The 12712-nt window shown below is 38.4% G+C and overlaps 1 protein-coding gene across 1 annotated transcript in view; it reads left to right on the top strand.

Annotated features, from left to right (window-relative positions):
- Nucleotides 1-12459, top strand: part of LOC122810673 (von Willebrand factor A domain-containing protein 7-like) — a 172309-nt gene extending 159850 nt beyond the window's left edge. The window contains exon 11 of the mRNA XM_044082242.1: nt 12319-12459. Coding sequence (XP_043938177.1) covers nt 12319-12459 — 141 coding nt within the window. The remainder of the gene's footprint in view (nt 1-12318) is intronic.
- Nucleotides 12460-12712: the final 253 nt, after the last annotated feature.

The following is a 12712-nucleotide window of genomic DNA, read 5'->3' as shown; positions in this document are numbered from 1 at the left end:
GTTTGACTAGGTAGAAGCCCATTTTCAAAGGAGGCCCAGGGAGAAAAGCTCTTCATTATGGCAAAACATTGTAAGAACAGTAATTTTACAACCTTGAAAACTAAAACAAAAACATCTGCAGTTTAAATAATTATAACAAATTAATGATAATATAAAAACATTGGTTAAGAACTGATACAAGTTATTTGACAATCATTTAATATTTATAGAAATTTAAGACAGTTTGTAGGTAAATTAAAGGTAAGTTAGTCAAATACAATCAAGAATTGCAATATGAAGTGAGGGAAAAACAGGCTTATAGGTTCATAGGTAGGTACTAGGCTATCGGCCCTGGGGCCTATATATGCCTAGCCAAAAAGGTTCCCTGGCTTTCACCACCCAAGAAAATTATTTTCCTGTGCTCCTGTCAAGCAGTGCTATAGAAGTGATCCCCGGGGTGAATTTTCTATTTCCCATCCAGTCGTCAAGATTTTTCTTAAAGAGGGCCAATGAGGAGCTTTGCTTGAAATGAATGGGTAGTTTGTTCCAGAGTATGGGAAGTCTCTGGGACAATAATCTATCTCTCCAGCATGTTCTGTCTATTGTGGTGACAAGGTTTAGGTCTGTGGAGCATGTCCAACAGCTCTGGGTTTGACATATATTAGGCAGAGATCGCCTCTGAGTAGGCGATATGTGACAGAGTAGAGCTGGAGTTTTTTGAGATGATCTGCATATAGCATCTGTTTGAGGCTGGGCAATCCTCTTAGTGATGTATTTCTGTGACCTTTCCAATTGTTGTAGGTGTCTTGTGAGATACATGCCAAATGGGGCATTGTACTCTATAATGGGTCTGATGAGGGATGAGTAGAGAGGAACAATGACCTCCTTTTTTCTAGAGGAGAACCCTTTTGTGATGAGGTGTGCCATGTAGAAGAATTTCCTGACTACTATGACAATGTGGTTATCAAAGGAGAGACTATTGTCCACCTGTATCTCGAGGTCTCATCACACTTTCAGTGTTTAGTGAGCTACTGCCTGTGTAGTAGTTCATGGGTACCAGGTTTTTCCCAAAGGGGATGACAGTGCACTTCTTGGCATTGAGCTTGAGGCCATGACTTTGACACCAAACATCTGTCTCTGTGAGGCCCTTTTGTAGAATGCCTACATCAGATGATTCTATTATGGCTCCCAGTTTGCAGTCATCTGTGAACTTTGTTAGCCAAAGACCTTCTGTGTTGGCCTGCACTTCAGAAAAGTAGATGCCAAATAGAAGAGGACCCAGGACCGAATCCTGTGGTACTCCACTCATCACTGGTCTGAAGTCGGACTTGAAGTCTGCTACTTTTACTGTGTGGGTTCTGCCAGTGAGCCAGTTGGCCACCCATCTTGTGGCATAGGGATTTATGCCAAGTTTAGTGAGTTTATCTATAATTCCAGAGTGGGGGATGGTATCAAAAGCCTTGGTGAGGTCAAGATAGGCTGTGTGCACTACCTTGCCCTCATCTACAGCTCTACTGACTGCTTCAAAGAGGTCAATCAGGTTTAGTAGACTTTTACAAACCCAAACTGAGTGGGGTCCAGGGTTTGGAGATTACCAATGTCTTTGTTTATAAGCTCCAAGATGATACATTCCTTGGCCATGCAGACCAAGCTTGTCAGGCTAATGGGACCCCTTTCAGAAGCTTATGGTATGTTGAGAGACGAAAGCCAGAGAAGAGAAATTGATAGAAGTAAGGAAGCAAATGAAGAAGGGAGAGTAAGAAGATATAAGAAATGAAAAGGTACTTTTTCACATTTAGGGATATAGTTTATCCTGGTTTTTAGCAAGAGCAGTGCCAGATTTTAGCTAGGAAATCTTTAGGAGTGGTTTTGAAAGATGGAAGGAAGAGTATTTACCTGACGGCTACAGGTAAGGAATTCCAGGCCTTAGCAACCTTGTACAAGTACAGACTATGCCCAGCAGATCTAATAGGTTTGTAGACAGGAGGTTTTGGTCAGTGGAGTGCAATGACCGACTGGGAACAAAGTTATGTAGAATGTTTTTTAGTGCTGGACAGGCGGTTCGATGCTGAATAATTTTATAGGTGGTAAGAAGTTGTCTATATAATAGTTTATGAGGCAGTCCTAACCAATTTAGGCTTTTTAGTGCTATACAGTGGTGGGTTCTGAAAGGGGTACATGCTGGAAATTTAGTAACTTTGTTATAGCACTGTTCAAGTTTTAATTTTTGTGAAGCCTGGAGGTTGGTAAGGGTGGGAATGCCATAAAGAAGTGTTCAGAGGAGATAAGTATTGGCAAGTGTAGTTTTAGTTGTGTTGGTGAGAATAGGGTTGCCACCTTTTCAAATGCCCAAAGTGGGACTTTTTGTTGTAGGAATGTGAGATTTTGCAGGACACAACATACCCAAGGCTAGTGCAAAGGACACAATTTTACATTTTTGCCAGAATGAAAGCTTATTTTTGTAGAGTTTGAGTTGCTTATGCTATTTCATATAATATTTATCTGTTCCAGATACAAAATAACTTTTATGCAACTATTAAAGAAATCTTAAGAAATATATTTTGTCTTAAAAATCTCAGGACATTTGCCATTTTTTAGTTTTTTTCACAGGACACAACTGTCCAAAGTGGGACTGTCCCTCGCAAAGAGGGACAGGTGGTAACCATAGGAGAGAATGTTTTTGGCTCTGTAAAGCATCCAAAGTTTTTGATGAGTTTTTCTTATGCAATTTTGTATACGTAGGTCAAATGTAGGATTATCATCCACTATCACCCCTAATAATTTGCAATGAGAAGTAACTTCAATGATTGTATTATCAAGAGAGAGGTCTTTAAATTTTGTTTTTTTTTTTCAAGAGAGAGGGATTTGGGGGAAAAAGTAGTAGTTTGGTCTTTTTTGGGTTGAGCATGAGTTGTGAGTTAAGAAGCCATGTTTCTATGGCTGTTAAAGCTTCTTGAGTAATTTTTTGGAGGTGTTCCATGTAGTCAGATGTGCAAATGAGAGTGGAATCATTGTCATTTTGTATTAGGGTGGCCTGTATTTGTGTGGATGGAGAGAGGGTGTTGGTGAAAATGTTAAATGAATATGTATGGAGAAGAAAAAATATAATTCTTGTTTACCTGCATTTCAAATTTTTTGCCATGTACATGCAACTTTACTATCATAGTTTCTAAGTCATGGCCTTCATTGCATTATTTGCTTATCCATGTATTTGCTCAAATGTATAATACTATCTGAGTTCTCATACTTGCTAATTTTACCTTTTTTTAATATTTATGCTTTGCATGTAACAGTGTCTGAATTTGGTTCAGCATGAATATGTAGGCACACTGAACAATGTAGGAAGCTATGGAAGTGTTCATATCCTAAGCTGTTTAAAATATGTGCTTAATAGTTTTCATCCTGGACAATTCTAAGCATATAAAGTGATGATTTAAAAGCATATGCAAAAGTAATACATATTTAATAACATTGGTTATTTCTCAGTAATGTATCTGCTAGACATTCACTTCACAGTACAGCAACCCACACAAACCTTCCCCCAACCTCCAGTCTGACTAGGGTGTAGTGCCTGACTGATATCAGCCATCTTGTACACACACAATTCTGAAAAGAAGAGACTTTCCTGTACAATTAATACACTGTGAAATAATTCCTAGCCAAGACAAATTGTCAGCATGTAATTTAACAGCTAACTAAGGTAACACAAAATGAAATAAGGTATGCAAATGCAAACATATTTTTCTTTCTGCCTAAAGACACAAACAAGTAGTTGTTAAAGTACTTATGCAGATGTATACCTGTGTTTTTCAGACGTATATATAGATTATTATTTTAGTCATACATATTTGACATTTCTGTCTTTACAGCCAATTATTTTCATAGCACAAGCATCACATATTTCCATGCTGATGCAAATCTGTGTACATATATGTGCAGGCTTTATATCCAATTATTATAATAACCTTACAGATATAGTTAGGCAGATATACATATTTCTTCTATGTTAAATACCCCCCCCCCCCCAAAAATGTTATACTTACTATAAAACTCTTCCCTTCTTGCCTCTACCTAATCTACCCACTCAGTCTGCTGGTCCGGACTATGATTTTTCAGGTCGTGGTACCTGTGACAGCACTGCTGGCCAGAGCAGGTGATCCATGACAGGGGTTCTGGAGTTCACCCAACTCCTTCCAGATACTGATTTTTTTCCAGTCATGACCCCTAGTGCATGCCTTGATCTTATCCAGGTAAGACTCCTTCAGAAAGTAGAGCACTACTTTGGTCTCTTTATCTGACCATCTTGGAGGGCAGCCTCATTCCTTAACAGGTGTTGCCATAACTAGAAGAGACAGTACTAGAATGAAGAAAGTATGAGCAGGGCTTGGTTCAAGTTTTTAGAACCATGCCCTCTGGGGTGTGACACTACTTTAACTAAACCCAGTTAATCAGCAGGTGCTTTACAGCAGGCACTGTCATTATTGGTGAGTTTGCTTTAACCAAAATGTTTTGTCACACACATAGTTTTTTGAAGGAATACATTCTAATTTGACTTATATGTGCATAAAAATATGCAATAATAGATTCCATTATGTAATACTTATAATTGCTAGTAAACACTGCCTTAGCTATCATTTGGAAGTATAACACGTGAATGTTATACTCTGCTTCACTGTAGCATCAAGGATGTATTTATTTATTTATTTATTTTGTAGTAGGATGCATAAATACATCTGCCTATGTGGTTGATGAGCACTTTTTATATATTTTTTAGCGTATAGAAGTGACAAGGTGCATCAGAGGAGGTCATATGGGAAGAAATTAAACTGTATTGCTGTGTTAATACTCCAGTTTGTTTTATCTGAATATTTTCACATTTCAGCATAACTGAGCATATTTGTGCATTCCTGATGAATGCTATGGAGGGCTTACATGTCCTGCAGATGGCTGCAGACTCTGCAGCAATCCACAGGATGTATATAGGAGTCTCAATCCACATTCATGAGCATTCTAGGCGGATCTACATCCAAAAGTGTCTGTATACATCCCCAAATTACTACAGTTCATAGAGATGAATGTAAAAGAGCCTAATTTTCATACAAAGCATGTAAACAGACATGAATTTATGCAGATAAAGTTGAATACCAACAAATTAAATTTCCTTTATTCAAGTTAGGTAATAAATGTCTTAGGAAACGGAATACTTTTTAAACTAAGAAAATAATAACATAGAGGATTATGGCCAAGTCATCGATCCTAACCTGCTTATTATGTGTTCAAGACATGGATCCCACGAAATTCACTATGAGAGGTGAATCTTGGCATCCATGTTGAGGACACATAATATTAGGTTATGATTGGTGGCACAATCATAATTCTTTGTCATGTATGGAGCTTTATCTGCTCCATGTACTACTAGTTACAGTAAAAAAAAGTTGTGTTTTGCCATCTTTCAAAGCCATAAAGCACTTACCATTTGCTTTCAGAAAGGCAGTGTAATGCAGTCCATTATATTTACACTCACCTTTCATGCCTCTCAGCTGTTCACATTTTCTCAGAATGTACACGTTTTGGCTTCATATTTTTCATCTGTTCTTCATAAATTTTGTGGTTTTTGGACAAACCACTGAGGACTGAAGTCACTAAATAATGATATACATTTTAGTTTCAATGTTAGTATTCTTCGCAAAATGCAGGCGAACACACATCATGTTATTTCAGCTATTTTCTAAGTTTAGGAAGGGACACCTTATTCCTGTGGATAGCAGACAGAAACAAATATTTTGTTCCACTGCTGTCATTTGCTGGTCAGTATGACATATTTTACTGCCTAGCATGAGACCTGAGACTAAAAACTTTAGCAGGGGGTGCTTAACATTTGTTAAGGTTGGGTCCCACACCACTTTAGTTCTTAACTTGTTTGTCTTTTTATGAATATTGGAGCGTAATCAGCTCACTCCATGCACTATAAAAATATTATAATTTAATAAAAAGCACTAATAAATATGTAAAGTATTGAGTTAAATTAAGGAAATGTTGCTTTTACTAATATCATGTGCATGTTATGACAGCTATTGATGAATAGTGTGGAGCTGTCATTTGGGAAGTAGGAATTCAGTAAAACAGTAGCAGTGGAAATAATTAATGATCACTGAGGAAAGTCATTATTTTGGTATAATTTAGTGATTGTACATGCATCATAGAAATACAGTCAATAAGTTGTAAATTACTGCTGTGATGAGGATGTTTTCTTGGCTCTATGTACATGTCTTTGCTGGAGGATTTCAGGATGTCACTAATGAATGAAAGATGAACTGAGTATTTGCTTTATATTTATGATATGAATGTTTGCTTTATTGACACAAATGTATTGCAATTAATGCTATAGCACAACTTCACTTGCCTTGACTGTATGTGTATATAGGTATGAGGTCTGTGTCACCTAACTTTTTTTGGAGGATTGCAAGCATACATGGGCAGTGTTGTGTAGTTTGAATTATGATTATATCCAAAAGTTTTTTGTGCATGAGTGTGTCCTTTTTTTTTTTTTTTAATCTGCAGTGATGATGCAAAATAAGGGATTAAGACAGAGAAAGAATAACTTCAGCCATGAAGAACATTGTGACCTCATGACAACCCTTAGGACATATGGGAAGCATCTGTTTGGTAAAGGGGGGCCCATACAAGCTGACAGGACAAAAGCCTGGAATCAAGTTGTCCTTGACATTAATTCAGTGGGTGGCAGACACTGCACATTAACATAGTATGAGAAGAGGGCAAATGATCTGGTAGAATGTTCTAGAAGCAAGAGAAGGCAGAATGTAATTGCCCATATGAGTACAGGGAGGCCACCAACAATTATCCAATTAATATCAGATGAGGAATACCTTTTCTCCATCCATAGGAATGAGTATGACACAGATGATGGAGGCACTGGAATAATCAGTGTGGACGCTGGCTACTACCAATGTCTGCAGCAACAACACATATCTGCTCATGATGGTCAGCTTAAAAGCAATACCATATATTCATATAGAGAACTAAATGCTGACAACAAATGATTGCATTAAACAAATGACAAATACTATTACTAAGTGAACCTTCTACATCAGCACAAAATTGCAGTGTAGTTGGTGTGCATGCTAAGTGTCCCCCACAGCCCCTAAATAGGCATACATTATTGTATGCTATATCATTATGAGACATGTTTCTGATAATTTTTTACAAGGTCTGCATCAGAAACAAATATTTCCACCATACCAATGAGTATGAAGGATATCAGCAGCAGAATGGTTGTTGGTGGTAGTGATGATGAAAACATAGTTATATTTATCAGGCGGCTTGAGGAAAGTGGCAAGGCGTCTCCAAGTTCAGTGGCAGGATCTCACCCCACAACATGTTAGCAAATTTGCAGGAAGTGACAGTGCATCACAAAGTCAAGCACATGCTGACATTACATTCACAGTTGTACAGGAGGAACACCCCTGCATCTCTACACCAGTATCTCCCAACCCAAATGGACACTTGAAGGCTAATGGCAGGGACTCACAGGTAACAGTGTCTACACTGACACCTTACAGCTTCCCCAGGAAACATGAAAAGCATTGGCTGATCAGCAAATGTGCCATGTTAGTACTCAGAGCATTGTCACAAAGAGTAATCTGGAAATGGTCAGAACCCTCCAGGGCATGCATGAGGATTTCCAGCACCACCTCAAAAGGGCACAGAGTAGGGATAATGTCATGATCACACTGATGCTCAGTATAGTGGCACACAAAGCATCCGTGGCCACCTCCATTCATCACTATAGTTTGGACTTACCAGACTCAAAAAGGAGTCACTCTTGGAAGGGGAAAAGGACAGGGTACTGTCCAGGCCTGTGGGGGCAGATCACATGAGACCCCAAGTGCTTCTCAGGAAAGTAATGTGACTAGTCAGGGGTTACAATCAGAATGAAATTCATGCAGGCCACGTCACTGTTCATCAACACCTAGCAGAACCTCTTATTCAAGGTCCCAACCACATTCACAAAGCACTGTCAGATCAGTGTCTGCAGGGTCGCCTTGCATCTACTGGGTCACAACATTACACCAAGTCACCATACAGGTCTCATGACAGCCCCTCTGTAAACTCACTTCCACTGTCATCTAGCCCATCCTTAGAATATGCAAATGACTCATCTGATCTTAAACTACCGTGAATTCAATTTGACAGTTCTGTTACTTACAGTTTGACCTTCATAAAGACTGTTGAATGGTTTAGCTAGAAGGAGAAGAACATATAACAAAAAAAAATGGGGCAGGAGGGTTGGGACACTTTACAACTGCTTAGAACCTGAGGGACCAGAGGAAGAAATTTGTATGATATAACAGGATGACATAGCTGCCATTAACACCTGTGCTCTATACATTAACATTCCTACAGCTGCCATTAACACGTGTGCTCTCTGCATTAACATTCCTACAGCTGCCATTAACACCTGTGCTCTATGCATTAACATTCCTACAGCTGCCATTAACACCTGTGCTCTATGCATTAACATTCCTACAGCTGCCATTAATACATGTGCTCTATGCATTAACATTCCTACAGCTGCCGTTAACACCTGTGCTCTATGCATTTACATTCTTACAGCTGCCATTAACACCTGTGTTCTATGCATTTACATTCCTACAGCTGCCATTCTACACCTGTAAGGTGTTAGTAAACAGCATTTCATGGAAACACAGTAATAAGCAAATTACAAATTAAAATGAGTATCCAGTCATTTAAGCAAACATCGCTGGCACTTCACTTTCATCACTGCACAAATTATATTTTTTGTCTCTGAAGTCGCTAATTATTGTGTATGACAGCACAAAATAATCTAATGGGCAGTACCCCAGCAAACAACATAATTAATCTGATAAGAAATTGCAAAATATAAAAACATTATGATACATTTTCATTCAAATGCATTGCACGAACTCATCAAATATTGAAATGGCAGTTTTTTACTAATTATACCAAATGAGAATATTCAGTACATGCATACTTATGTACACCACTTCAGCAGAATGCATTTTGCAGAACAGTTATAATGATGATCATTATTTAGATGATTCCTTATAACATCACTGAGCAGGAGTCAGTGAGCACTCAAGCATGACTTCTACAAACAATAATATGAAACATCTATTATGAAAGAAAGATATTTTAAGATGAGAAAGAATGTCAGATGAACAGTAACAGCAGACCATGTACCACACAGCATAGCTCACAAATATCAAATGATACATCAATTATACTCTGTGTGTTTGTTTTTACAATAAATGAACCACTAACCTGAATGTCATGGTCCATAGTTTAGCACTAGACGCTGTGTCTTTACCTGCACAGCTGTATGCTGTGTATGAGCCTGCTGCAGGGGGTCTCCTACTACTGCTGCCAGCTGGTCATCGTTAGTCACAGTGGGACTGGAACTGGGAGCTGCAGTGAAGCATGGGTCACTTTCCCTCCTGACCAAAGCATGATCATGTTATACAGAATGCAACATGCAGTAAACATCCTGTCTGCAGTAGGTAAGTCACACTGAATGGCACTCCGAGACTCATCCAGGAACCTGAAATGGCTTTCAGGAAGCCAAAGACCCTCTCAATGGCAATACAGGTCTGGGACAAGGATGTGCTGTAGGTCTCCTCTGCAGCTTCACTTGGATTTCACACTGGTGTCATGAGCCATGGCTAAAGTGGATATCCAGCATCAGGTGAAAAACAAGAAGAAATAAAAAAGGAGAGAGAGAAAGGGAGGGCAAAGGAAAAGTGATTTACCATTCAGCAATATATTTTACCATAGATAACTACTTAAATACAATATAAAACATATATGTTCTACTTATCAACAAGATGACCACATCAAACTAAGTAGGAAACGTCAGTGAGCTACTATGCCAAATATTGGAATCATGTGCACTGCAGGACACTGGGCAGAGACTTTGGTGATGCATTCTCATGTGTCACGCACTACGTGGCAATTGATGGAATGGTAGCCTTTCTTATTGTGGTACCACTTCCCCTGTGGGCAAGAAGGACCCTAATTGCAACATGGGTGTAATCTAATGCACTGAGTACCTCATGGAAATGTACCAGCCCATAACAGGCACACATAGTCCTGGCTCGGCCCTGAGGTGACACCAGGAATTAGATGCACTGAGCCACATGTGCCAAGTGTACATCCAGGAACTGCTGAAATATCATCGTCAGAAGCCTGTGAGATTCCCAATGTGTCCCCAGTCATCTCTAGAAGGTCCCTGTAACAAATATAATGAGAGCTATACATACCTCAGTATCCACAGGGATAGAAAGTTAATGTATTCCTCCAGTACTGCTATGGAGGTTATATATACCCACTAAGATCATTATAATGTCCCTGTTCACTCTGAACCTGTCAAGCAGCTCCTGATTATCAAAGTTATGAGTTACCCCAGGTTGTATCTCTGCCTTGTTTGGCATGTTAAGTATTGCTGGGAACAAACAACTCACACCTTGAAATAACAAGGCTAGCAGCAAGTGACAGCATTTTAATGTACTGCAAAGTAAATAGGATTAGCGAGACACCTGTTTATACAATGTGTGTGCAGACACCAAAGAAAAGTGGGAAAATTCCACTACTAATTACAAACAGGTGATGCAATGCTGCATTAGCATATGCTGAGTTGCATCCTTTTTCATTTACATCTCATTATGACTTAATTTGCTTAAACTTATTTGTGCCATCACACGTTAGTATAAGTAGCTTCTATGAATAACAGCTGAGCTACTCTCATTCACGGACAGTACAAATATCCATAAAGCATCTATGTACTGACTATGCTACCCCAAGTCTCACAACTGTCCATACTTGAGCAATGTTATAATAAAATAGCCAAATTTGCAGTAAACTACAATAGAACATACCACTGGGTAGCCATCATAGAATTAAGCTGGCTAGAATTACATCACCTAGCTCTTTATCAACAAACTACAATACATAGACTTCTCTATAAGCCAGAAAATTGTCCAGCCCTAAAGAACTTAATACAGTATTATTCCCTCCAATAGAATTTTACACTCTGGAGAAAAATCACTAACCATATACTCAAATCATCTAGTACTGCAGGTGACTCTCTATATTCAAATAGTGTAGCTAAACTGTGGAACCACATCTCACTACCATTGAAATCCATTCAGAATGCAAACTCACATAAATCACAACCAAAACTTCACTTTTCAAATCACTGCATCTGCTGCTGTACATCTCAGAGAGAAATGCCACTGTTATCTCAAGTTGCCAAATCATCAATTTCTCTTCTTTCAGAATCCTATACCCTGCACCAGTCTTCACCTATGCCTAAATAATAGCATCTCCCAGCTCTACACATTATTTTGTGACATTGCTCAGTCCCACCTCTATACTTCTAATATAAACCATATTACATCCATATATGTAATTGTCTCTGAACCTGCATTACACCTCCACCTCTTCACAGAGATGGCCTTTAGTCAACTGGTGTCCTAGGAAAAAAGGCTCCACAGCAACCCCCCACACCACCTGGTCTACCTACACCATCCAGATTACTGGAAAAGCCCACCCCTGCTAGAGCAGTGCCCTAGACGGCCACCTAGTTCGCCTATGCCTAAGGTCGGCTGTGCCTCCACTACAATATCAACATTTTCTGCCCAAATTCATTTCTTCACCTCACTTTCTTTGACTTTCTAAGCACATATCACATGTTCAATTATCTATTTGACAATCCCATTAATACACCTCTTCAAATGCTCAACATCTAATAATGCATGAGTATCTTTTATATTGTAATAGCAGCCTCTATTTTCATATAAATTTAATCTAAACAAACTGATGTGTAATTGTTAATGTGTATTATTTAATGTCTGTCCACGTATATTACTAAATGTATGTTTATAAATGTTTGTAATACATAGGAGCTTTTCTCCCTGGGCCTCATCTGAAAAGTGTTTTTTGACTAAACTCAGACAAACTGGTAAACAAAAGCAAAATTAAATAAAATAAATAAGACCTAAAATACAAAGTGAGGAAATGTATAGAGTCTTAACCTTTGTAAACATCAATATGCATACTGGGAACTCTGAAGTGAAATGTAATGTACATTTCAGAAGTTTACATACAGCTATCATGCACTAAAGAGGTACTCCATTTACAAACAGATATCCTGTGTATAGAATAAAGGATCACCTTTATTAGCCAAAATAAGCACAAAACATTTACTAAATATTGCAGTAAATTTTAATGTTTGAATACTAACATAGTTTTAACTAATGCAAACTCCATCTTTTGTTTTAGGCAGAAGATGCTGGCCAGCTTTATCCTAACCAGCATTACAACCTCACATTCCAGATTACCAACTTTGGCAAGTCCAGGCAGTTTACAGTAAATGCTATAAATGACAAGGGCTTTGCACAAACATTGAACATTTCAAGGTAATTTTTCACATATGCTGTATTTAATAGTAATGTTGTTTCACAGCTCAGAAATATAAATATTAGGTCCAATCCTGAAAGCAGAGTGTATTGCCTTCCTAGTACATCTGAATAAGAGATTTCAAAGTAAGGTTATGTTTAGCATGAATATTCCTGTGTTCAGAAGAAGGACCTCCAATGGAAGGATATCTGTGAAACTTACCTTGAGTTCAGAGGCATTCATTCCTTAAAGAAAATGCATAAATGATAAAACATTT

The sequence above is a fragment of the Protopterus annectens genome, chromosome 9.part0 (assembly GCF_019279795.1).
Source record: "Protopterus annectens isolate FY-2018-M chromosome 9.part0, PAN1.0, whole genome shotgun sequence".
NCBI classification, from domain to species: domain Eukaryota; kingdom Metazoa; phylum Chordata; order Ceratodontiformes; family Protopteridae; genus Protopterus; species Protopterus annectens.
The sequence above is the reverse complement of the archived record's forward strand: the minus strand, read 5'-3'. Positions and strand labels throughout refer to the sequence as shown.